We start from the raw sequence: 27,330 nt of genomic DNA, 5'->3' as shown, positions 1-27,330 counted from the left end.
TTCCTAAATATTAGACGTGACTTTAGGGTGATGAAATTGGCTCCATAAGCTATGCACAATTAGGCTTTTTAGTTCATCACATTTTATGAACTGAGGGGTGTTAGGAATGAATTGCTATAAATATTCCATTCCAATTCCCGGGTAGAGGAAGGCATCACACAGACTTTTTTTTTTTTTTTTTTGCATATTTGTAATGGCAGGAAGCAAGGAGGAAGAATTTAATCATTTACAACATAGATATAATTATGTTTAACAGTATTTGCTCAGATTTGAGTCAAGGGCAATAATTTTAATTTTAATTGAAAGAAAAAAACCAATAATCCTTCTCTTTAACTATATCAGCAGATACATGGAAATGATTGTGCTGTGTGAAATCATGGAAATGATTGTGCTTGCTTTTTGTTTACTCTCACAAGCAAATGTTTAGTCTTCTGTGGAGAAATCACTTATTTATTGTTTTGAAGGCCTCTTCAACCTTAGGATATGCACTGGGATGTTCAGCCTCTCTCTTTGCACAGGATGTTTGCTTTGTAACATAAATGAAAGATGACGCTGACATTTAAATGTAGTAGTTCATGACATGAAGTTCTAATTCAACCAAAGATACCAGTTGTCCCTTTTGTGTTTTCCTTTTTCGTAATGAGAAAAATTAAAATAAATGAATGGGTTTTGGTAGTTAAGAGTAGGCCTCCTTAAAAAAAAAAAAAAAAAAAAGAAGTAGGCCTCCTCCTGTAGTGAAAATTCATTTGGTTTCCCAAGGTTATCTGTTTATCTCTTCATAAACTGGGAGTATTATTCTGACTAATGAAGTACTTCAACTCTGCAAGAAGCCAGTTTAAGTAGGATAATGAAATAATGAAATGGAATTTCTCCTAGTTTCCACTTGGCATTCTTGGAGCGTGTACAACATCCGTGAAAACCTGGTAGGGTTGCCAGATAAAATACACAACGTCTAGTTAAATTTGAATTTTAGGTAAATAACGGATACTTTTTAAATATAAGAACGCCCCATGATTTGCCAGTGGTTTGGGACATATTCATACTGAAATTCAATTAATTGTTTTTCTGAGATGCATATTTTACTGGGCATCTTGCGTTTGCGTTTGCTAGACTGGCAACTCTAAACCGTGAGGCACATGGTTTGTGATTTTTATCTGTGACCAGCAAATAAATATCACTTTAAGGTAAAATTAATTGGCAATAAAAATCAAAGACTCAAGGAATTTTTAAAAATCCCTGCACTAGAATAACAAAGAGTGTAGTAGAAAGACTTCTCTAGCAATACCAGTGAACAAATAGGGCAACTGGGCCCATTGTAAAGACAACTTAATCTCCTAAATGAATTGCTCCAACCTTTTAATTCAAAATCATACAAACAAAAACATTGAGATAAGCTGGGTGCTTTTTCAAATGGGGACCCCTGTGGCTTTGAAAATAAACACTTCAGCCTTCTCCCCCCAGCAACACCTACACCCACAGTCACTAGCCTTTCTGATGTCTGCCATTTGCAAATGAACAGACTGAATTCTGAGAAAGACAGAAGACTAATTAAACCTAGGGAAGATAGGCAGAGGAACATTTGTTTCCGAGCAGAAGACCAAAGAAATCATGTTACACTCCTCTCTCTCAAGACTGACGGGAACGCCTTAAAGCCCTTTGCAGAACTTCCTCCTCTCAGAGCACATTTCCCAAACCGCTGCTCAGACCCTCTCAGGGCCCAGCAATCAGCCTGCCTCAGCCTCCCTCAGGGGGAGAGTCAGAAGAGGGCAGCGGTCAGAAATTCCCAGAGACCAGTTAATGTGTTGGGTGGCCTTCACCATTGTTACCTTCTTCCCTTCTTCCTCCATCCTTTTGCCCTGTTTGTCTCTGAGAGTTTGTCAAAGTTGCCTCAGTTACTAGCAATGGGAAGAAGAATAAAATGAACGAGCGAACAAACAGAACAAGCAGTGGCTAGTTTTTTTTTTCTTTTAAAGATTTCATTTATTTACTAATGAGAGACACAGAGAGAGAAAGAGAGAGGCAGAGACACAGGCAGAGGGAGAAGCAGGCTCCATGCAGGGAGCCTGACATGGGATTTGATCCCAGGACTCCAGAATCACACCCTGGGCCGAAGGTGGCGCTAAACTGCTGAGCCACCCAGGGATCCCTGAGTGACTAGCTAGTCACTCAGGGGCCAATAAATTGGGGGCCAATAAATTGCCTTAGGTTGGTCATTTACATTCAGAATCTGAATCAGTTAAAAGCTTGAGTGCATGCTACTCCAGGCTTTTTGGCAATCCAATTAATTCTTACATCCACTGGTCAAGGTAGTTTTGTTATCTGACTTTACGAATGGGAAAATTGAGCCACAGAAAGTTTATTTTACATTATTTATTTTGTTTTTAAAATATTATTTATTTATTTATTCTTGAAAGACACAGAGACACAGGCAGAGGGAGAAGCAGGCTCCCCACGGGGAGCCTGATGCAGGTCTCGATCCCAGGACCCCAGGATCACACCCTGAGCCAAAGGCAGATGCTCAACCACTGAGCCACCCAGGCACCCTGAGCCACAGGAAGTTTAAACGACATACCAAGTCACACTATCTAGTAATCTTTTTTACACGTAGAAGTACACCCATTATATATATATATATATATATATATGTTATGAGAGCAACGGGGAGGCAGAACTTGATTTTAGGACACCTTTGTCCATTTTTGCGATTAAAGAAGACCAAAAGGACATCCGTGAGATTCAACCTGGGTGCCCATACAATCAAGATCTGGGAAAATTAGACCGTCTCAGTCTGTGGCAGAAAAACCCTGCCTGCCCCGTGGAATTCTGAGTCAAATGGAACACTAGGTCTTCCTTGATCTGGATCACAGGTCCCTGGAATGACCCCAAAGCCCTTTAATCTGGAAGATTCAGGCAGCCTCCTTCAGGGAAAGAGGCCAGCCTCCCCCACCCCTTACCTCACCTCCCAGTTCATTCGGAGCTAGCCTTGTTCCCCGAAGGCTGCCCAAACTGAACTGTCCTCTGGGAACATGACTAATGAATGACCTTTTGTCTCTGGACTCTCATCAGTGTCCTTTCACTTTCAGAAACAGACCTTGAGGTTAGATGGATACGGGAAAAGTGGGGTGGATCTTTGCTACCTAGAACTGCTAAGGTCATAACTTACTTCTGTTTACAACACTAACACAAGTCGTGTAAGCATTGTACATTAGTGTCATGTGTTGGGCATGCAACCTTCATTTTTAAATACTCTGGCACAATTGCTTTGAATTAATATTTTACAGCTATTTAAAAATGTTGCCTCTCATTTCTCAGTTCTTTTGACCTTGTGCTATTTGCATACTTTGAAAGTCTAGTTTGTAGTCTTTCCTAGTGAAGACTTTTCCCTTTTCCTACCTTTCAGCCTAAGACTCAAGATAAATGGCATTCAGAGTATGTAATATCAGTTCCATTATTTAAAAATGGCTAATTGATTTAAAATTAGAATTGGTAAGTTAGTCCTTGTCAAAGCAAGCTTTATAAAGCCCTGCTTTTGCCAGTAAGAGATTACACCTATTGAACCAAAGCCATGTCTCTATAATATCAAAACACTGACTTTAAAGTGAAAAATGCAATCAATCATCTAGGTGTTTTCCTATACATTGCCATTTGGGTGTTTTTTCACTTTTTAGCCAGATGTTTTGGCGTGAAGCAAAGCAAAGAATGGAAGTCAACAGATTCACTTCTGCTCTAACTACCTAGATATTTCAACAGGAGGCTTCTCTCCTCCCAGGAATGATCTGAACATTTGCTTGATTATTTTACTTTATGTAGATAGCCTCTTAATTAGAAGTAAGGTAGGGATTTTTTCATTAAAGTTAAAAATAACCTTTTTACCTTTGATTATAATAATCAAAGTCTCCCAGCTTTACAGAGTAGCACACTGAGGTGATCAGTACAGCTCCTTATTACAATAGAAACTTAATTTTGTATAGTTAAATGATAGTGCTGTGTGTTCTCTTTTGTCCACAGATCTTTTTAAAGTGCAGTGTATCAGTAGAAACAATGGAGCAATCACGTAAAAGGAGATAACGGATATATGACAAGTCCTTAAACTACTTCTTTGTACTGCTTAATTAAAAGTAATTGAACTTTTTTCTGTAGATAGATCAATCTGGTTATTGATTTTGCTATCTGCTACTCTCCTTTGATGAGCCAAAAGCAGTTTAAAGTGGCAAGCTGAGTAAAATTCAACTCTCCAAGGCACAATCTACTGCAGGGTTTAATACAAATCATTTGAAGCATTTACTATTAAAAAAACAAAACATTTTATTACTGAAATAAAACGTGGCAGCTTTATGTTAAAGATTCATTGAAGATAGGAAATTATTTACACCTAACTCCTATTAATGCCTGCTGCTTTGGAATTTCGCGGGGGGTTTAGAGTCCCCAATTAGAAAATTCATGGCAGCCTCTCTGTATTATCACAGTCACTTTGCTGTGGGCTGGAAAGTGTGGCAAATCTGATTTATCCTCGATTATCTTCCTGCTGCAGAAGTGACCAAGTAATGTGGCTTGCCTTGCGTGGCTAAATTCACTGTTTTGAGTCTTTATCCAGGTAACTGCTGAAATTTATAAAACAACGTAAAGGACTTCTAGGTGCATCAGATCCCCGTGGACAGTCAATCTGGATTCCTTATCCCATCTTCACTTCTTTCCACAGTGATGGGATTTGTTATATCCCTTGAACGCTGAGTGCATGTTAAGTGCTATTTAGTATATGGAGGAAGCCAAACGAAGCCAAGCGAGCTTTTCTCAAGTAACTTAGAGAAGGAAGAAACTTCTGTCTTAGCCAGCTAAGCCTTAGGCACAGTCACGTTTTATCTCGCTTAAATGTACAACAGCCCTGCAAGGTAGATGGGCCTTATTTCTGTTCTTACAGAGAAGGGAACAAAGCTCAGAGAGTTTGAGAGTCTATTTGAGATGGCTCAGGATTGCATAAGTGATAAAAGGCAGGTGTACATGGGGGTCTTTGAGCTCTTGTATCTCCACTCTGGTTGGTTCTATACGGAAGATAAAGGAATATGCGCAAGATTAATCACCTCTTCTTCACTGAATTTCCTTATTTCTCTACTCTGTTTTACATTCACATGCAACTCTCATAACACTTAATCTTGGTGATTGATATATTAAGCAACATCAGTCTCTCCCCTTGTCCTAGGGAGAACAGACTTCATGTTGCTTTGTTATCCTGATGGTTTCATTTGGAAAAACAAAATAAAACAAAATTGTATAAACCAGCCCAGGCACCTTGAGTTGGCTTTCAAAAAACCTGTCTTTATGGTTCTTACTGTTTTAATCCAGAAACACAATGTTATACTCCATTCACATTTCAGATCACCTCTCTTGGATCCTGAGATACTGTTCCTTTCAGATTTGGGAAAGCACAGGTCTGTTTGGCGGAAGCCTTTGTTGCAATAGAGAGTTGTACTTGTTAGATTTCTTAAACATATTCCATCAGGAAGGGGTAATATTTCTGAGATAGGGAAAAACATGACGTTTCCTGCCCAGAATCTAGGATGCCATGAAATATTTACAGGAGAAAATTATACTTACAGATTTTTTCCTCCAAATACCTGTGTAGAGTATTCCTAACAAAGTGCCCTAATGAGTTTACACTTTAATTCCTTTAGCCAAGAAAAGGAACCACGAGCCCAACAGCTATGAGCATATTATAAAAACTTCAGCATTTGATGCCCTTTTCTTTCTTTTTTTTAAAGATTTTATTTATTCATGAGAGACACACACACACACACACAGAGAGAGAGACAGGCAGAGGGAGAAGCAGCCTCCATGCAGGGAGCCCTATGTGGGACTCGATCCCGGGTCTCCAGGATCAAGCCCTGGGCTGAAGGCGGTACTAAACCACTGAGCCACCCGAGGGATCCCTGATGCCGTTTTCTTCTTCAGTCTTGGATGCTTAGATTCTATTGAGAAAGGAACATATGGAAAAGGAATCACTTTGATGCAGTGAAATTGTTACCAGCTCCTAAATGAGTCAAGGTTGGTCATTCCCATTCTGCTCTGTTTATCCAAGACCACCTGCCTGCCCTGTGGGAAGTCATTAGGGTGATTTCGAAGTACCCTTCCTGGGTCCTCAAAGATAGCCCCATGGTTGTAAGAGCACAAAGCTGTTCTTTAATAAGTCCAATAAATAATTTTCTACCAGCATATCACAGTAGTCAGACTGCTGCCTGTCCTCTGGCAGAAATTCATGCTTCCACACTTGGGGGGACTGCAGAAAACATCCCAGGACCTCATCTCTAAGCAGAATCACATCAGGAATGGAAATCACCAGTTTCCCTAACACATTTTGCTTTCAAAAAAGGAAATGAAAAATTATTTTGCTGTCACCTGTGTTGATTGTGTTGAAGAAAAAGGGGACTCAAGCAACATTCCTTGTGCAGAGTAATTGTTTAGAGACACGGTGAAAGAAATGCAGTGAGGATTGCTCTTATGACCCAGGAAGCCATCACATCTGCTTTCCAGAGGAACATCAGCGAAGATTAAATTTAGAGAAGGCACTAGAATGGGAATTAGGATGGGGGATTTCAGTCCCTACTCTGCCACTGGCGGTGGGGGTGGGGGGGATGTAATCTTAGGCAAGTCATTGGACTCCTTTTGAGAAGTTTATTTAGTAACATTTCTCATTGGCGTGGAGTATAACTAAGGCCCTTTCCAGCCTTGTGAATCTATCTCTTCTTGACCTGAGCAGACTCCACTAACTATATTTAGGTCAAGAAAAAGATATTCATTCATTAATTAGTGCATTTAAAAATAATGCTTTAATTAAGATTTGGCTGCTAATGTATGATTGTGGCATACCGCATAGTTTCACAACAATACAATACAACCAGTTCTTTGGGAGAGGTGGGCAATTTCCAGTTGTGCTCAGTGTTGACCTTGCGTGAGTTTTAAAATGTTTGTTGTGGGACTCTTTTTGACCTAAATTTCGCTTTTTCAGAATGGTGTCTTTCTAGTATATCAGTTGCATGTTCAAGTACTAGACATAATTGGAAGAGGAGACCACCGCTTCTGAACCCAGAGGACTGACTCTGATGTGGGTACAGAAATAAGTTTTTGAAATGGTTGTAGAAACATCAACATGCACTTGGAGAAGGAGCAAGACAAGGCTGTGGGGGTAACAGAACTGATAAACTCCTATTGAGCGCCCACTGGTGGCCATGAGTGTTGGACACCCAGTAATTCAGATGAACCCAGTCATTAGAACTTGTAAGCCACTGGGGAAGACATCTTCCATTCAGGTGGCAGTAGCTTTCTAACGTGACATGTTGAAAAGTATCCAGAAGTTCAACTGGAAGATATTGTGATCAATTATCGATATCTGTCAAGGGGCTGGACAGGAGGCTATCACAAGTACCCTAGATTAGCCTGTCCTCAGTTACCGGGGATGGTACTGTCATAGACACAGAAGCTGAGGGCTGGGGAAGCTGGGAAACTTGCCACACAGTTGGTGTGAAGCCAAGAGCAAAACGCTAGCACTCTGCCTCCTCCACCTCCTTTTACTGTAGAAGAAAATTAGACTGCTGAAGTGTGATGTCGCATTATAGATAAACCCCTCGGCGTAGTCAGTTGAAATAATGAACCACACTACATAATTGGTAGTGGTCAGATGAGGAGACTACAATTCCAGTTTGGCTTTGCAGATTGCAGATCACTCAAGGGAGCTCAGGTGTCGATGTCCAGGGCCCCAGAAGAAAGGGGTTCCTTCTGAACCAGCTTTATCCTAAAGAGACTTAGCAAGGTACTGTGGCTCTTGCAATCTTTTTAGGTAAGTAAATAACTCCATTATCTTGTTGTCACAGAGTGTATCTAGAACAATGTCCTAGATGAACACTGATTGTCGTAATCTCAGTCCAGACAAGAAAAGGTAGGGAGCATTCAGTTAGTGGGATAGTATTCAGCATCGGGTAGGGGCCTGCTTCTCTGGATGGATGAAAATGGTTCTAGGAGTCCAGAGACCTGGCTCCCGGAATTAAAACACATATGGTTTTGGTTTTTGTTGAAAAAAAGCAACGTCTAAATGTTGAGCAACTACCATTTCACGGTGCCTTTTGTAGGTACTGGAGATACAAAAACAAGGATGACATAGGGACATGGTATTTGTCCTTAAGGAGCAAACAGTCTAGGGGGGACCTAGGTAAAGTATTATAGGAGAATATGACACACAGGCAGAAGTCAGAGAACAGCAGTTAGCTTTGAGGGGATTTGGGAAGACATTCTCAAGTATTTGAACTGAGTTTTGAAGGATGACCACATCCTAATGTCATGTCAGGTAAAGAAGGGAGGGAAGGACAACAGGCTCAAAGACCCTTACTTATGACAATTCATGGCATGTTTGGTGTGATTTCAGTATGGAGGGCATAGAGAGGAATTTAGATGCACAGATTTTGTATCATTGTGCTCCTCAGTTTATGGCACACTATATGAAAGAGGAGTCTTATTTTTTTTTCCACAGGCACCCACCCCGATCTGTATTTAAGTATAGGCATATCCTTGATGGGAAGCACAGTCTTACTTTGTCACGATCTGTTTTTCACTTACATGCGTGGTGCTGTGCTATAGATGTCAGTCCAGCTTAGATACTTGGTGAGGACTGGCTAGGGATGAGACTAGAAAGGCTGGTTGGGACCAGATTATGAAGGAACCCACCCCTTGGGAAGAAATCTGTATATTTATTTTGGAACAGTACAAGTGTCCCCTTGAAGGTCATGCAGTAGTGAAGGAAACTGCCTGCCCCAGGGCACTCATCAGGGTCCAGGGCTGAGGGACGAAGGTGCCAGACTATGTAGGTTTTTTTTTTTTTTTAAGATTTTATTTATTTATTTGAGAGAGCAAGAGAGAGAATGGGTGGGGGGGAGGAGCAGAGGGAGAGGCAGAAGCAGACCTCCAGCTGAGCAGGGAGCCCGGGGTTGGGGCTCGATCCCAGGACTCTGGGATCATGACCTGAGCCAAAGGCAGACTGAGCCAGCCAGGTGGCCCAGACTCTGCAGGTTTTGAGTTCCAGTTCCACTAAATGCCTAGCTGTAGGCAAGCTCCTTTACATCTCTGAGTTTCAGCTTCCTCCTCTATAAAACAGGGATAATAGTGCCTGCTGCATGTGATAATTTTGAGGATTAAAAGAAGTTAATACGTGTAAAGTGTGTAGAACAGCGCCTGGAAAATAGTAAGCACTCATATGTTAATTTTTATCATCATTCTCTTGATTGGCTGGGTTTTCGATTCTGACTTTGCGGGAAATGTTCTAATTATATTCTTTCTGTTGCTTTTGGCCAAACTGAACATAGATCTTTAACTTAAGGTTATAGTTTAGCAGAGATGGGGAGCGGGGTAGGGTGGGGAGGGGACCAGTAATGTGGAAAGGAATGGAAAAGCTCTGTACTTAGCATTTAGAGACCTACACTCAGGTTTTTGCCCTGTAAATTATTCTCAGGATAAACTTGCACTTGTAACGTGAGCCTTCATTTATACATCTGGAAGGAAAATACCTACATCGCACATTTGTGACATAGATGAAATGAAATAGTGAAAATGCTCCAGGATACCATAGGCATCTAATACTGTTAACAACCTGAATTATTCATTGACTGCGTGTTATGCATGTACTTTGGGTTAAAATAAATTCCTCTCCCAGGTTCTCTTTCTGCAGGTGGTTTTCCTCTTCACGGTGTAGTGAGGCATGGTTAGATGGTTCTCTGTTAGCAGGACTCTCAGAGAAGGCCTGATTTAGCAGACAGCCTGTCTTTTTAAGCTGTGGGTCCACAGAGCCAGGGCTTTTTCTGAGGTCACCTGTGTCCCATCCTCATAAGGATGTCCTCCAGGCTTCCACCAGGCAGGTGTGGCTCTTTGGTTGGATTTCTCTGAGGCCCACCAATGACCAGTCTGGCATTTTAGAAAATTGGAATATAGAGGATATTACCTTTCAGTGGTATTCAGAGTAGGTGTTCCATAAATACTTGTGACTTGTTGCCAAGTCGTGTTCTCAGAGCTTGTACGGTGACAGTCTTCCCTCTGCAGAGCAGGACACTTGCTCCAAGGGCAGGTGCTGATGCTCCCGTATTTCTGTCCCTGTCATGCCTAGCACAGAGCCTCAAGGGAGGTAGGTGCAGACTGAGTGGTCATGGCCAGAAGAGGTAAGGACTCGAAGGGACACAGAGAGAAGATGCCAGCTGCTTCCCCTTTCCCACACAGCTCCCCTCCCCTGTCCTCCTCTTCCCTCTCTCATTCCAGCTCCTCCCTCCCCATAACCAGTGTGGTGACTCGCTTCCTAGTCTGAATTCCCCTCTTTAGGAGATAGTACAGTATTTCTTTCGTGTCCTCTCCTCTCAGAAATGAAAGGAGACTTTTCTTCGTTTATAAAGAAATGGCCCTGGCCACTTCTGGAAAAACTAGTGGTTAATCAGTGACTTTGAATGTAAATACATATGCTTAATACAGAATTACATTGTAAAATTCCCAGGCTGATTTATGGCCTCCGTCCGCCTTCATTAACGTCGATTCTGGGGGAATAGTAAATGGGAATGGCCTTCACAATTGAGGTTGAACAATGGACGCTCTGGGTGTTGTCCACTTTGTAACATGATTTACATGGAAGCAAACCCTTCCTTTCCCAGGGTCACCCCTTTTTCATCTGGAGTGTAGGACGGGTTATATATAATCCAGAGATAGGAACATTTGCTGTCAAATACTTGTGCTGATTTAGAGCTGGGCCACGAAATGGTCACTATTAATAAAGAAGGAGAAAAAAACCTAAGCTGAGGCTTTGCAGGGATTCCAGGTTCTTGCTATGTGTCATCGCTTGTCCAGTCTCTGGCGTTTTTACGAAGTGGCCATAATGAAAGTCAGATTAAATGCACAGGATATATACATTTAATCAACAGCCCTTGGAGTCTGTGGTGCTGGAAGAGTTATAAGAGCCCCGTGAATGCAAATTTATTGCAAAAGAATCCAAGGGGTGGGGGAATGAATGTCTGCTGAATGGTACTACCTGACACGGGACACCAAAAAACCTTCCAGTGTGAGTGATTTAAGTGTAAGGTTTGGCTTGTAAAGCTGCCAGCTGCTTGGTTTCAAAACTTGAAACATTTCCAAAACATTGGATGAGGCACTTTATATGTGCACTAGAGTAAATACTCTGGTTTTACTGCCAATTTAAATGTGCTCAGTTTACAGTAATGAGCTTGTATAGGCATTACCTTGTTTATAGAAAGTGGAACAGGAAGAAATGAACATTAACCATTACCAGTAGCAATTCCCATTGCCTTCTACCACAACACTGACGGCAAGTATAGTTCCTTCTAATTTGGGAACATGTCACAACTGACATTGGTGAGTACTTGGCTTTAAGGCCATGTTGCTTCAACAGAGTAACAAATGCTGTAATTCAACGTGACTCTGATAAAGCTGCTCAGACCAGTTGGCTGTTTCTTACTATTTTTCCTAAAACAGATGTCAAGAGCATTCTCAGATATGGGAATCGTGGGGCCGTAGAGTAGGTAGGACTGATTATACATAATTGAGTTTGTTTTAGCCAAATCTGTTCTCTACGAGTGAATCAGTCATGGGAATGATTTATTTTCTCTTTAAAAAATTACCCGAGTGTGTTTTGATGCACTCCATGGAAGCAGTGGCCTTTGTCTTTTGGGATAACTGGCACCAGAACCCCTTTGGCCCTCCTGTACTTTTGAGATCCTACACTGGAGCCAGGCAGACATATGTAGCCTGAAAGACATAATTTGCTCAGCCTAGAAAAGAAAGAAAATCTAGAAATCTAAGGAGACACTAGCAAGCACAATGCCTAGAAGAGAGTAGGTGCTTCATAAAAACTGTGGAAGGAGATAAGGGAACAACGGATGGGAGGTTGTTAATAGGAGGAGAGCATGGAAATTCGTATCTTAAGAGACTTAACGTCATGAGTTCTGCTGTGTTTAGACTAGACTTTTTATAACAAAATTGTCCCTACTGATTGCCTGGGACTCCCTGTCTTTATTTCTGCATTTGTTTACATGGCTTCTGAGAACCTTTTGGCCCAAGTACATGTACTTAGGATAGCAGGATTATGCTACCCAAGAATACCACACTTCCCCCACAGTGTAATCCCTTCTCCATTGTGTGGGCTACCAACAAAATGCAGATGTTGACCAAAACCACGAACATGATACATGTCTGCCAAGAGCAAGATTCTGATGACACAAGTCTACGGCTATCACATTGTTCTTCTACTATGAGCTGTGTATGTTTTCTGGCCAGTCTGGCTTTAATGCTTTTTCTGATTGTATTTGCAGGGCAAAAAAGAAAAGAAAGCTAGTTACCCAGTATTGAATAGTTCACAATGCTCTCAGACCCTCTCCTTTTCCCTCTTACCCCCCGCCCCCCTGCCCCATTTCTCTTCCTCTTTGGTCAGTAGGAAATCCATAAGGCTTATTTTTCTCAGTCTCTTCTATTTTAACAACTGTATTTAACAAATATATTTGTTTTCTAACACTATTTTTTCAGTGTTTAGTTTTATCTTCTCTAAGTCTCTTCTTCCTATTTCCTCTGCCATATTTTTCACTCCTTTTAATTGCAGCTTGTTCTAAATATATCAATTTATAACATTTAAAAGAATCTCTCCCTTCTTTCTGTGACTGTGACTAGTTTGATGAGTCTGACCTCTGTACTCTATGGGTTTTTGTGGTTTGGGGGCCCTGCTTGCCCAAAGGCACCCTGCTTCCTCTGAAGACAGTGCTGCAGCAGAGGCTGGGGCCAGGATTCCAGGGCTGCTCAACCACCAGAGCTGCTTGGTAGGGTTCGGTGACTGCTGGAGGGAAGGAGAGCAGCTAAACTTCCATTTCTTCCTTCTCTGTCACCCTCCTTAAACCAGGGTATCGGATCATCTTCAAAGAGGAACTGAAGTCAGGGAGGAGGGGCTGATCGGGCCAGCTGAATCATTTTATTAGGGATAGAGTTTCTTTCTTCTACTTTATCCCTGGGTCATACTCCCTCATTATTTCTTGTTTTCCTGAAGTGTTCTGCTAACATGTCAGCCCACACTGATGTCTCTCTCCTCTCAGGCAGACTCCTTCAGTGGTTATCTCTATCATTCATCTTGACACTAAATCATAGAATACCTTACAGTATTTAACTTTTCTGAAAGTAATCTTGTCTTTGAAACATAATAAGCTCAGGACAGCAGCGAGTAGAGTATGTGTCTTCTGTGGGTCTTCAGTAATACCTGCAAACAACTCAGTGTTTAGAATTGGCTTTTTGGTTTTTTTAAAGATTTAATTTTAGGGAATCTGCACAACCATTCTGCAGCTTGAACACACAATCTCGAGATCAAGAGTTGCATGCTCCATTGACTGATCTGGCCAGGCACCCCATAGTAGGCTTTTAATAAATATTTGTCCATTTTTTCTGTGAACCCAGATTTCTGCTCAACTGTTCCTTTCTTTCTTAGTTCCAACTCACTTTTTTTTTTTTTCCTATCGAAACCTGTTTCTACAGAGGAGGTTTGGGAGGGTGAGAGTTTTGCAGGTCCCTCAGTTTTGTGAAGTGGTTACATGGCACCTAGGAGTCATAACTCTTCTTTAGACCTGTTTTTTATTATTATTTTTAAAATTCACATAATTTAAAGGGTTAATAGTTGCTCCCCAGTATTTCCTCTTCTGGCATTAAAGTAAACTATATGTTCTAAATAGAAGGGACTTTCTTTAGAGTTCACAGAGATCTAGTTCACAATAAACTAGATCTTGCATGAACTAATGTGTGTGAATAAATATATGCATTTAAATTTCAATTTCCAATGATTTGTTAGTAATATATTGATCTTGAATCTTGAGGTTTTGCTAAATTATACCTTTGGTTTTGTGTTTTGTTTTTTGTTTTTGTATATTTCTTAGGAATTTTTACACAGTCATGTCTGAAAAGCAAGACAATATTACATTTTCAACCTTTTTTGCCTTTCATTTCTTTTTCTTGCTTTATTACATGGTATAACATGAAATATTACAATATGACACCAAAACAACTATCCATGCATACTTTAATTTTAATGCATTGATTAATTGAAAGAACATTGATCTTAAAATGATTTGGGGACAGAAAGAAAATGGAAAAGCTGGCTTTTCCATAAAATCATGCTAATATCACCTTTAAGAATAGTAAAGTAAACCTCCATCAAACAGCAGCAGAATATGCATTCTTCTCAAGTTCACATGGAGCATTCACTAAGATAGACCACGTTCTGGACTAGAACGCACACTTTAACAAATTTAAAAGAGTAGGAATAATATAAAAAAACACTCTCAGACCACAATAGAATTAAGCCATAAATTAGTAACAGAAAGATAGCTAGAAAATTCTGAAATATTTGGAGATTAAGTAGCACATCTATCAAAGAGTAAGTCTTGAGAGGAATTAAAAACATTTTGAATGAAATGAAAATAAAACTGTTCAAAATTTGTGGAATGCAGTGAAAATACTACTTAGAGGAAAATTTATAGCATTGAGTTATATATTATAAAATAACAAATAGTCTAAGCTTCTACCTTAGGAAACTATAAAAAGAAGAGTAATGTAAATATCAAGCAAGCAGAAGAAAAATTTAAAAAATTATGGCAGAGATCAGTGAGATTGAAAGCAGAAAAACAGTAGGGAAAATCAATGAAACCATGGGCTGGTTGTTTGAAAAGGTCAATAAAATTGATAAATATCCAGCCTGTCTAACAAAGAGAAAAAGAGGGATGACATAAATTACTAGTAACAGAAATGAAAGAGGGATCATCATGGACATTAAAAAGATCATAAAGGAATACTGTGAGCAGCTTCATGCCCACATTTGATAACTAATGGGCCAATTTCCTGAGAGACGCATTCTACCAAAACTCACACGAGGAGAAATAGATAACTTGAATAGCCCTATATTTATTAAAGAAATTGAGTTTATAGCTAGAAAACCTCCCAAAGAAAACTCCAAGACCAGATACCTTAACTGGTGAATTCTATCAAATATTTGAGGACAAAATAATACTACTTCTACACAAATCCCTCCAGAAAAATGAAGAGAATACTTTCCATATTACTCTTTGAAATCAGTATTATTCAGATACCAATACTAAAGACTTTTTAAAAATACAGAAATTCTTAAAATCTCAATACCTGTTTAAGTTGGCACCCACTCTTGAGATATTCATCACTTGTTGCCTGCCCCTCCACAGTTCTTTTGAAAAGAAAGTATTCTGACCCAGGACTTGGCCCTTTAATATAAGCCTCAAACTAAACTACATGATCTTCTTCTTACTGGTTTCGTATATTTGGACCTAAGAGCAGTCATTTAATTTACAACTGGAGGTGTTTGAAAAAAATGTGCTGGAACCAATCAGATGTTCTTCTCAGGAGGTTGACCTAAGAGACACATACAAAAGGAATAAATAGTTGATGGTGAGAGCTGAGAATGGAAACTCATATTTGCTAACCATAGATGGGCCCATATAAATTCAAGAAATTGAATTACGGGATCCCTGGGTGGCTCAGCAGTTTAGCACCGCCTTTGGCCCAGGGTGTGATCCTGGAGACCCTGGAACGAGTCCCACGTCAGGCTCCCTGGATGGAGCCTGCTTCTCCCTCTGCCTGTGTCTCTGCGTCTCTCTCTCTCTCTCTCTCTCTCTCTCTGTCTCTCATGAATAAATAAATAAAATCTTTTCAAAAAAAGAAAGAAATTGAATTAATAATGAATAATATTCCAAAAAAAGGAGCACTGGTCCAGATGGTTTCAGTGGTGACTTCTACCAAACATACCAATTCTCTGCAATTTTTGCCAGAAAACAAAAGCAAAAGGAACACTTTATAACTCATTTTATATGGCCAGCATTACTCTGATACTACTACCAGATAGACACTTATAGGAAGAGAAAACTACAGACCAATACCTCTTACTAACATACATGTAAAAACTCTAAAGAATATTGACACATAAAATCCAACAATATTTTATACACCACAACTAAGTGGATCTATTCCAGGTATACAAGACTGGTTCAAAATTCAAAAATTGTTTATTACAATCTGTCAGTCACATCAACAGGCTACTGAAAAAAATCACATGATAGTATATATACATCTAGAATTAGCATATGACAAAATCTAACATCCATTCATGATAAAAAAAAACTCTTAACAAAATAAAAACAAAGGGGAATTTCCTCAACTCAGTAATAAACATCTACATAAAACCTATGCCTAATGATGAGAAATTAGATGCTTTCTGTCTATGGGAACAAAAAACTGCATTTTGTGACTCTTGCTTAACATTGTGCTGGAAGTCCTAGCTAACACAGACCAGAAAAGGAAATAAACTGAGAAGGAAGAAATAAAACTGTCTTTGTTCATAGATGACATGATTGTCTAGGTAGAAAATCCCTAAGAATTCACTAAAAACAAAACAAAAAACTCAGAAAAAAAAACCCCTTCTGGAACTAATAAATGATTGCAGGATATGAGGTTAATGTACAAAAGTCATTTGCTTTTCTGTATATCAGCAATGAACAATTGGAATTTGAAATAAAATACACAATACCATTTACATTACCACAAAAAGAGAAATATTTACGTATAAGTCTAACAAAACATGTATAATAAGATCTGTATGAGTAAAATTGATGAAATTAATCAAAAGAGAGCTAGATAAGTGGAGAGATAGTCCATGGTTTGGAAGACTCAATATTTTTTAAGATGTCAGTTCTTTCCAATTTGATTTGTAGATTCAGGCAATCCCAATCAAAATCCTGCTAAGTTATTTTGTAGACATAAACAAACTAATTCTAAGGTTTATATGGAAAAGCAAGAGACTCAACAATATTGAAGGAGTAGAAAAACGTTGTAGGACCTGCAATACTCAACCTCAGGACTTACTGTGAAGCTATAATAATCAAGACTGCGCTGTTGGCAAAAGAATAGACCAATTAATAGAGAGCCCAAAAATAAGTGCACACAAATATAGTTAGTTGATCTTTGACAAAGGAACAAAGGCAATAATGGACAAAGAATAGCCTTTTTGACAAATGGTACTGGAAAAACTAGACATTTACATGCAGACACTGAATTTAGATACTGACTTTACACCTTTCATACAAATTAACTCAAAATTGGTCATAGACCTAAATGTAAAATGTAAAACTATAAACCCCTGAAAGATAAAATAAGAGAATGTATAGATGATCTTGAGTTTGGCAGTAAGTTGTTAGATACAACACCAAAAGCATGATCCATGAAAGGAAAAATTGATATATTGGATTTTCCTAAAAATGAAGAGCTTTTTTATCTGCTAAGACACTGTGAAATAGAAGAAAAGACAAGCCACAAACTGAGAGAAAATATTTGTAAAACACATATCTGATGAAGAACTTGTATCCAAAATATACAAACAATTCTTAAAATTCAACACTAAGAAAACAACTCAATTAAACAGTGGGCAAAAGATCTAAGACACTTCACCAAAGAAGATATATAGACAGCAAATAAGCATATGAAACCATTTTTAGCATCATATGTCATTAGGGAATTTCAAACTAAAACAACAAGATGCCACTACACTCATGTTAGAATGGCTAAAGTCCAAAAACTGAAAATACCAAATGTTGATGAGAATGTGAAGCAACAAGAGCTCTCTCATTCATTGTAGTGGGAATGCAAAATGACACTCATTTTTGGAAAACAGTCTGGTAGTTTCTTACAGATCTAAGAATAGTCTTACTATCTAATCTAGTTATCCTGCTCCTAGGCATTTACTTACATCAGTTGAAAATTTATGTTCGCACAAAAACTTGCACGTAATAGCAATTTTATCCATAATTTCCCCATTTTGGAAACAATAAGATATCTTTTAGAAGGTGAATAGATAAACTGTGGAACATCCATACAAAAGAATATTATTCAGCCTTAAAAAAATCCAACAAGCCATGAAAAAAATATGAAGTAAAATTAAATGCAGATTGCTAAGTGAAAAAAGCCAACTTGAAGAGGCTACCAGCTATGTGATTCCAATTATATGTCATTCTGGAAAAGGTAAATTGATGGAGACAGTAAAAAAAAAAAGATGAGTGTTTATGAGGGGTTTATAGAAAGGGGATGAGATGAATTCGTGGAGCACAGTATTTTTATGGCAGCGAAGAAACTACCTGTATTACACTTTAATGATGGATACATGATATTATGCATTTTTCAAAACCCATTGAAGTATACAATTCAAAGAGTAAAGCCTAATGTAAATTATAGACCTTAGTTAATAATGTATCAGTATTAGTCCATAAATTGGGACAAATGTACCACTCTAATGCAAGATATTAAAAAGAGAAGAACCTGAGGAGGGGAATATGGCATATGGAACATCTCTATAACTATCTGCTCAGTTTTCTACAAACTCAAAACTGTTCTAAAAATTAAAGTATCAGTTTTGAAAACCAAGACAGCATGACCAAGCATATTTGAAAAAAAGTACAGCAAAACTCTTAGAAATAAAAATATAAACATTAAAAATATAAATATTAAAATGAGCAGATTAGACCCAGGTAAAGAGAATTGGATAACAGGACTGAGGAAATAGCTCAACTGCAACACAAAGGAAAAAGGAGATGAATGGAAATAATTAAGCATTCTTCAGTAGAAAGTTGAGGAGGGAATAAATTCAGCTACACACATACATGCACATGTATAACCTGCACAGTCACCTATATACGTAAACATACACATTGGGATACAAATAAACCATTAAAAATGTCTATAGCATATTGTTAAATTTTCAAAAACAAGTTATAAAGCTCATGTATATGGGATATATTGTTTTATAAAATTATGTGTGTATGTATGTATTGGGCCTAGAGATATGAATATATGACCTTTGGTTATCTGTGGGTGATGAAATTTGAGGTGAAATTTTACTTTCTTGTTTTTTTTTTTGTTTGGTTTAAATTATTTAGAAGAATATATCCCACATTTACAAAACAATAAAGCTATTTTTACATAAAATATTTTTAAAGAGGGGTAAAACATGAGTAGTTACTGGACATTGAGGGTAGACTACAATGGTGTAACTCTTAAAGTTCCAGAAGGAGACGGTACAGAGAAAGGTGTTCAAGGAAATTATGATAATGATGAAGAATACTCCAGAATTTATGAGACAATTTCAGACACTATAAGCACAATGCTTTACTGTTGAGATAAAGAAATTGGTACTTGGACATACTGTGATGAAACTTAACACCAAGTCAAAGACAAGATCTGAAAAGCAACCAGACAGAAAAGGCTAATCATAAACAGGAAGTTATAATCAGAAATTTACGGCAGACTTCTTATAAACACCATTGCAACTTAGAAAATATAAGAATAATAGATATACCCAAAGTATTGTGAAAAAATACTTGTCTATTTAGAATTGTCTAACCTTCTTGGGATATCTGCTGAGAATGAGGGTGCAGTAAATATGTGTTCAGAATTTAGACTTTATTCCCCCAAAATCTTGACTAAATGAAAATCTAAGCAATCATGAAAATGAAAATCTTTAAAAATAGCAAATATAAGAAGATGTTTGCTATATAAAATAATAATTTACAACAAATAAACCCCTGGAGGAGATTAATTAGATTAATTAGATTTAGTGTTCTAAAACTATAATGTTAAGATATATATTAACTTTAAATTTGAAGTTGTTAAATATGCATGATAAAATATCATGGATAACCAATGAAAGAATAGAAATATAGTGTACAACTTCCAAACCAATAAAGTGAGGAAATTGAATTGTAAAGCCAACAACAGTTACTTAACTAAAAAAAAACAGGCAAGAGGAAGTAAACTAAACCAAGACAAATTGAAAGCATCCAGCCCGAATATCACACGGTATAAAACACAAAATATAAATACAATAAATACAAATGTATTAAATTTGCCAGTTAAAAGACAGAAATTTTTATATTGACTAAAATAAAATTTAGCCATACATCATTTGAAGACACTCAGCAAGACAATAAAGACATAGTTGAGAGTAAAACGATGGGGAAGATCTATCAGGGAAATGTTACAGAAATACACAAAAGCTTAGGTAGCTTTACTTATATTTTTTTTTAAATTTTTATTTATTTATGATAGTCACAGAGAGAGAGAGAGAGAGAGAGAGAGAGGCAGAGACACAAGCAGAGGGAGAAGCAGGCTCCATGCACCGGGAGCCCGACGTGGGATTCGATCCCGGGTCTCCAGGATCGCGCCCTGGGCCAAAGGCAGGCGCTAAACCGCTGCGCCACCCAGGGATCCCAGCTTTACTAATATTAAACAAAATAGGCTTTAAGACACAAAGCTTTGTTAGTAATCAGGAGGACTACTTCATATTGATAAATGGTTCTGTTTACCAGAGAATTTAATAGTTACGCACTTCTATTCGCTAACAAAATAACCTAAAATTTATAAACCTAAAAATGATGACCCTAAGGGATATGTTGACAAATGCACCACCAAAGCAAGAGATTTCATCACAGTTTTCTAATTATTGTTAGGACAAATAGATAAAATGTCAATAACAATTAATTTGTTCCATTACTGGCAGTGTTAACATTGATCACTTGATTAACGTGCCATCTGCCAAGTTTCTCCAAAAGTTCCTGTTTTCTCTTTGTAAATCAATAAGTATCTGGAGGGAAGATACTTTGAGACTACACAAACTATCCAATCTTTCATTGTGCTTTTATCCGCTAATTTTGCCATCCATTGATGATTTTTGCCTCTAGCAATTACTACTGTGTTATTTGAAAAATGATTATTATCTAATTTCATCATTCTTTCACAGCTATTAGTTGGAACTCTGCTATGAAGCAGAGCTTTACCTTATCCCCAATTTAGATATTCTTTTAAAAACTTGTATCATTTTGGGCTCTTGAATGTCTTTTTCATTCTATGGGTGATAATTGATTGCTATCATTATTTTGTTGCTTAAATTATCCCTGTATTGGTCATCGGAAGCCCCTTCACTTTGGCTTCTGTGGGTTTTTTTGGTAATGTCTCCATCAGTTTTTGAGTATGTACTTGATTTCCAGCACCACGATAGTCCAGGATCATCTTGTGTTTTCCCTGATACAGCCCCGAAATGAACTATTTCTCCAATGATCCCTGGTCAGAGAAGAACACTTTAGACAGTACTCAAAACTTTTAAAATTGAGAAGTTGAAAACCTGCAAATATTGGAGGTATTTGCTAGCCTGTGCACCAACCAAGTTATCAGTACAAGTTTTTTAAATGTCGTATTATAAGGTTAGGTCTACAAAAAAGAATAACCAATAAAAATACCAAATATTTTAACCTTCAGCATACCAGGAAAAATAGTCATCACATTTACTGTCTGGGTCCAACGAACTCTTTATATTTTTAAAAATTTAAGTTATTTTATGAAAAATTTACAGAAGTAAGAATAGATAAAACAAGAATTTAAACATAACAAACCAGATTTTTCTTCCATATTTTCCTGGGTCTTTGGAGGTATTGCCCAGAAATGGGCAAGAGCCTTTGAATCTGCTCATCAGTCATAATGTATGAAATAGGAAATACTCACATCATAAATATTGATTGCAGATTTTAAACACATCTCTAAAAGGTTATAGCTTATCATTACTTCTGGTTTCTTCTTGCATGTGTATTTTCACAATGTAATAGTATTGGAAAGTTTGAGTGCTCATAATTTTGTATAAAAGAGGATGGCTATCTTTCTACTCCATTATAACAAAATGTTTCTATTTTTAGTTTTATAAACAAATTAAATTGATCAATCCAGTGAAATTTTCTATTTCTACATAATATTTGTTCTTCCAGTCACCTTTGTAAATACATCTACCTTCAGCATTTGTCCATTTATGAACCATATCAAGTAAATTTTGCCTACAAATATAAAAGTTAAAAGAATTGTCACATTTGCTTTTGGCTAAGCAAGATGGTCCAGGTTTTTGTTGCAAAACAGTAAATAATTAACTCTCCTATTGAATCAGTTAGAGTATCATATTTTCTTTGTGTATTTATAAATATCATTTTTTTGCTTTTTGATTCTTGAGTTTGAGAAAATTTACTTATTTATCCTAAAGACTTGTAGTCCAAGATTTTCCTGAGTCAACTTCAGTAGTTTCCAGTGTTTCTCTTTGCCTTCATCTTCTGCTCATCTACAATTGCAAAAGATTCACCTTTCTTTGTAAATCTTCTCTATATCATCTTGGGCTGAGATGAAAAATTCTGAATTCCTAGCTTTTCAGTGAAAGCTAAAAGAATATGACAAAGATGGTGTCTCCGGACTTCTTGTATGTGCTTTCAAAAGATGCTGCATTTGTTTGGATAGCACAATAAGAAAACAGAAGGATGATAAGATAGTTGTAATGTACTTATTTATTCCTTATTGGGCAGTCCCATAATTTTTTGTTTTGTTCTTTTTAGCATGGTTGGAAATAAATGATGAGTGATAATGGAAATTCCTAGGATGATGAAATAGCAAATTGTTTCAAGATACAGAGAAAGGTCACTAATATCCTATAATGTATCTTAAATTTATAATATGACCGTGTACCTTAATGTATCTTAAAATTATAGTATGACCGTGTACCTAAAGGAAAACAGAGATTAAGTTTTATTCCCTTAAAAAGTAAGTAATTTTTCTCTTTCATCTTTGGAAGACCTCTAAGAATCAGTAAAAGTTGTGAAATATCAACTCTTACATATAATTAGAACTGCTCAGTGAAGAAATTAAAAATTAAAATTGGATTAAAAAGGTTAAGAAGTTTCAGTCAAAGAGTGAATAAAGAGAATAAGGAATATTGGCAAGACCCCTCTTCCTTAAACCTGATAATAGTTTTCACTCTAGAAGTGAAACTGATCTCTTAATTTTTTTCCATTTGTTTCCTTGGAGATCATATTGTGTTTCAAAGAATATGCAGATCTGATGAGCTGGGAACTGTTAGGAAGTTTGTTAAATGGAGTAGAAAGAGAACTAGACCAGGAGTCCAAGAACTATGATCTGATTAAGGCTTGGACTCTAACTAGTTGTGTTTCTTTGGGCTGAGCAGTCCTGCAAATTCTAATGTGGTAGAAGGAGCAGTTGACTGACCCAGAACCACAAGAATGTGCTCCGCCAGACTCTTAATCTGCCATCCTCCCAACTTTCTCATCTTTAGTAGAAATAATAAAATTCTGCCATTAGAATTGTTGTGAATATCTAATGAACTAGTAGAGACTGGAAGACCCTGGAGGGCTGGAACTGCTAGTCATCTTTGCCTGTCGTATATCTAGAAGTATCTATCTATTTATTAAATAAATGCATATATTACATTAAGCATGTTTATAAATTGTACATTTAAAATGTCATGCAATTACAAGGTCATTGTGTTTGTGCTTGTTATATATGAATTAAATGCTTATGCAGATTTAAGGTTTTTTTCACTTGATCTTAAAAGCCTTCAAGAGGGCTCCTAGATGGCTCAGTTATTTGAACATCCAACTCTGATCTCAGCTCAGGTTATGATCTCAGGGTCCTGGGATTGAGCCCTGTATCAGGCTCCATGTTCAGCAGAGAGTCTGCTTGAGATCCTCTCCTTCTGCCCCCCCCCCACTCCCCCATCTTGCTCTCAATAAATAAATAACTCTTTTTTTTTTTTAAACCTTCAGGAAAAGAAATCTTCTTCAACACAGGCTCATTGTTTTATCAAATCAAAGAAAAATAAAGCTTTGGAATAATCTAGAACTAGATATTTAAAATTGTAGATCTATCCTCATTAGCCTCATCTGTGACTATTAAAATGGCAGTCAGTAACAAATCAGTTTATCATTGTGCTTATTTTAAACTGACTGATGGCTCATAAGTTCAGAAATTTTCATTGTCACACTATAAATTTTATAGAGTAAAATATTTTTGTCTATTCTTTGAGCTTTCATAGTCTAAAAATACCTGTTTGGGTTTCCCAATATCAATAAAAATTTTTATATTTCTTTACCCACATTTTCTTTTTCATCAACTCATTTCTTAGAAATATTCTGAGATATTAACTTGAATAATTTTTAAACTATTGGTCTCTTTGCCATTTTAATAGAATCTCCATTTCCTTTATAAGGAAACCAAAGGTCTTAAGAAATCCTTGAGAGACCAGTTTGAAAGACAGGCCTTTTCCCTTTATTGAGCTGTGTAGCCTACTCAGCAAAAGGAAAGAAATCTAACTTGGATTTACACATGTAACTTGTTTAACTCACTGATTAGTTTGCTCAAAGTCATTGCTCAGTTTAGGATCTGACTCTAAATTAAGTGAATGCTTACTTATTCCAGGCTTCCTTGAGTTCCCCTGGGAAATTACTTATGCCTCTGACAAAGAAACTAGGATCTCAAGCTTGATGACTATCCATTTGTTCTATGATTTACTCCTTTTGGATAGTGGCCAGAGTTTGGACAATCAGTAAATGTATTCTCAGCCTTAGTGTATCATTTGTATGTATGTGGCACTCTGTCCTTCCATCTTTGACTCTTTCACTGGTTGGCAGGTTCACTAAAGGTAAGAAATATGTTTAATCTTCAGATGACCTTGGGGTAAAAAATATCATGGAAGAAATTCCTGAATTCCAGAAGAGGCTGGACTGCATGCTGTTGGAGGGTCTCTGGTAATGCTTCGAATTCTATGCTTCCCTTAGATGCCAGCAAGCATGGAGAACAAATACTACTACCGTGGTACTTCCATAATACTTCACCATTGGATGGCTTCCTCTCACCCGTCTCACCAACCTCTTTCTCTTGTTTGCTCCCTCAGATTTTTATTAACAACGAGTGGCAGAATTCAGAGAGTGGGAGAGTGTTCCCTGTCTATAATCCAGCCACAGGAGAGCAGGTGTGTGAAGTTCAAGAAGCAGACAAGGTATGTCTTTCTTAGAAGAAGGTTCCCTATGACATAACTGCCTTCAGACAGCAAAGCACTAAGCTTGTGTTCTCCCAATGCCAGCACTGACGTTCGTTCATCACCTCTTCTGGGAAAGCAGGTGGTGTTTTTCCTTGATCTGGAACATTCTGTCTCTTCAGTTGTGCCTCTTCCTCTCTCACAGGCAGACATAGACAAAGCGGTGCAGGCAGCCCGCCTGGCTTTCTCTCTTGGTTCCGTGTGGAGAAGGATGGATGCTTCAGAAAGAGGCCGCCTGTTGGATAAGCTTGCAGACTTGGTGGAACGAGACAGGGCAGTTCTTGCAGTAAGTAGTCAAAAAAAAAAAAAAAATCAAGGCTTGACCCTAAGTTTACCATTCCAGTGAAATGTAGATTCCTCAGTTTTCCCACAAGTGTGATGTGAAGCCAACCTGGGAACGAGATGAGTACGTCATATATGTGAGAAAGGCGAGGTGCGTGGCTTGTGGGAGCAGGCAGGGAAGTGCAAGAGCAGCTCCGTGTCTCTTCTAACTGAATTTTAGAGAACAAAACCATAGCCTCCCATGGCTGGGAAGGAACTTCCTGCCTTCCTTTCCAGCCTTACTCTACCCTCGTCAGACAAAACCCAACAAAAACAGTTAAGTGGCAGGAGAGTCACCAAAGCTTGCAGAAAGCCAATCCCAGATGATTCATTTGAGAATCAAATAGGACTGGTCTTTTTGTTTTTGTTTTTGTTTTACCCCCCAAGAGTTAACCTCTCCTGACTAAAGGAGAATCCTTCAGAAGCAGAAGGCCTCTCAGACACTTCTCCCTTTGTTCTTCTGCCACTTTCTAGAACCAAGAAAAAGGAGAGAGAGGAGGGGGACGACAACTTTCTTTCCCTAAATCATGTTCTCACTGAAGGAATTCCTCTCTCCCAGTGGTTCTTCTGTGTGTTTGTTTTTGCTATTTTTTAATTTTTTTATGGGTTTTTTTGTGGGGTTTAGGAATATGTCATTCAAATAGTAACATTTATACTCTAGAACTGCTCGATATGTCTATTTTTATTAAATGGACCAGATACTTCACTATTAATGGGTAATGGTTGTTAACATAAATATTTACCAAAAACCCCACATTTTTTGTGGGGTTGTTTGTTTGTTTGTTTGCTATTTTTTTTTTAATAAAAGTCTATTTCTTAGAGAATACACACGGCCTGGAAGCTGGAACCGTTTGAGAATGCCTGTGTTGTATGCCAGGGACCTCCACCCCCATAAGCCACAGTTGATTAGTTACTATTTAGGAGTGATCCTTGTGCCCTCCACGTGGGAAATCAGGGCACCATTGGGCTTGCTTTGGGAGAGGGAAGTCTGAGTGTCTTTCCTCACTGTCCCCTGTACTATGGCTCTTCCCTCCCACTGTCCCCTTGAGGGGTCTGCTCATAGGATGGGAACGAAAATGAATCCTTTACAGAGATGACTTAGAACTGTGACTGTATACAACATTTATTTTTCTATAAAAACACTTTCTAATCTGGTACATCAAGGAAAACTGTTCTAATGAGGTGTTCTCTGCACTGTGTGAAAAAGGTGTTCCATGATAAAGTAGCTTCTTCTCAGATATTCGCAGGACACTGAGCCTCTGAAAAGCCCTGCTCACTGTTTCTCAAACTTCCTTAAGCCTCAGCACTGCACTATTTTGCAGTTCATCTGTCTGTATTGTGCAAAACTGAATTCTTTGGAACCCTTGAGGGGAATGCTGGTCTGCATGCTTATTATCTTTCCACTGGATTATGATTTCTTTGTGATGAAAACTGTATTTTACTTCTTCTTTTGTGACCTCAGCACAGTTCCTGGCACATAAGTGGTCGGGGGGAGCACATTGATGGTCTGTGTCTATTTACTTGAGTGCAATCTATATAATATTCACAACATTCCATTAACAGTGTGTACTAGATAATGATATAGTTCATTTCTGCAGTTATATTTTCGTATCATAAAATTCAGATGCCATCCTTTTTCTGACATATGTCTCACTGGGATCAATTCCCTTTTGCCATTACATTAAATGAGATTTCTCCTTTTAAACATTTCCCAAGCTGTGGAAGGACTGTGTTTTAATAAGAGGTAGCCTCTAGAATATAGGGGAGTTTCTGGCCAGAGAGTGGGGTTAATACCTCATCCAAGTAAACGTAATTAATTGAAAATAAACACAGGTGAATTTGGCTGATGTCAACAGTTTATTGGGACCATATAGGTGGCCCAGATTCTGGTTATTGACTCGACTTTGGTCAGTGCTTTGTAGAACTTGGTTGTGTGCTGGCTGCATGGAATAATAAATTTCCTTAAAAGTACTGGGAAATAATTTGATTCCCTTTAATAAAAGGTGAGCCAATATACAGTG

General features: G+C 37.9%; 1 protein-coding gene across 1 annotated transcript in view; it reads left to right on the top strand.

The window, feature by feature from the left end:
• ALDH1A2 (aldehyde dehydrogenase 1 family member A2) overlaps positions 1–27,330 on the top strand; it is a 96,143-nt gene that overhangs the window by 15,224 nt on the left and 53,589 nt on the right. The window contains exons 2-3 of the mRNA XM_025472665.3: positions 24,845–24,949; positions 25,134–25,274. Of these exons, the coding sequence (XP_025328450.1) occupies positions 24,845–24,949; positions 25,134–25,274 (246 nt within the window). The remainder of the gene's footprint in view (positions 1–24,844; positions 24,950–25,133; positions 25,275–27,330) is intronic.

The sequence above is a fragment of the Canis lupus genome, chromosome 30 (assembly GCF_003254725.2).
Source record: "Canis lupus dingo isolate Sandy chromosome 30, ASM325472v2, whole genome shotgun sequence".
NCBI lineage: Eukaryota > Metazoa > Chordata > Mammalia > Carnivora > Canidae > Canis > Canis lupus.
Note: the sequence above shows the minus strand (reverse complement) of the source record. Positions and strands in the feature narration are given on the sequence as shown.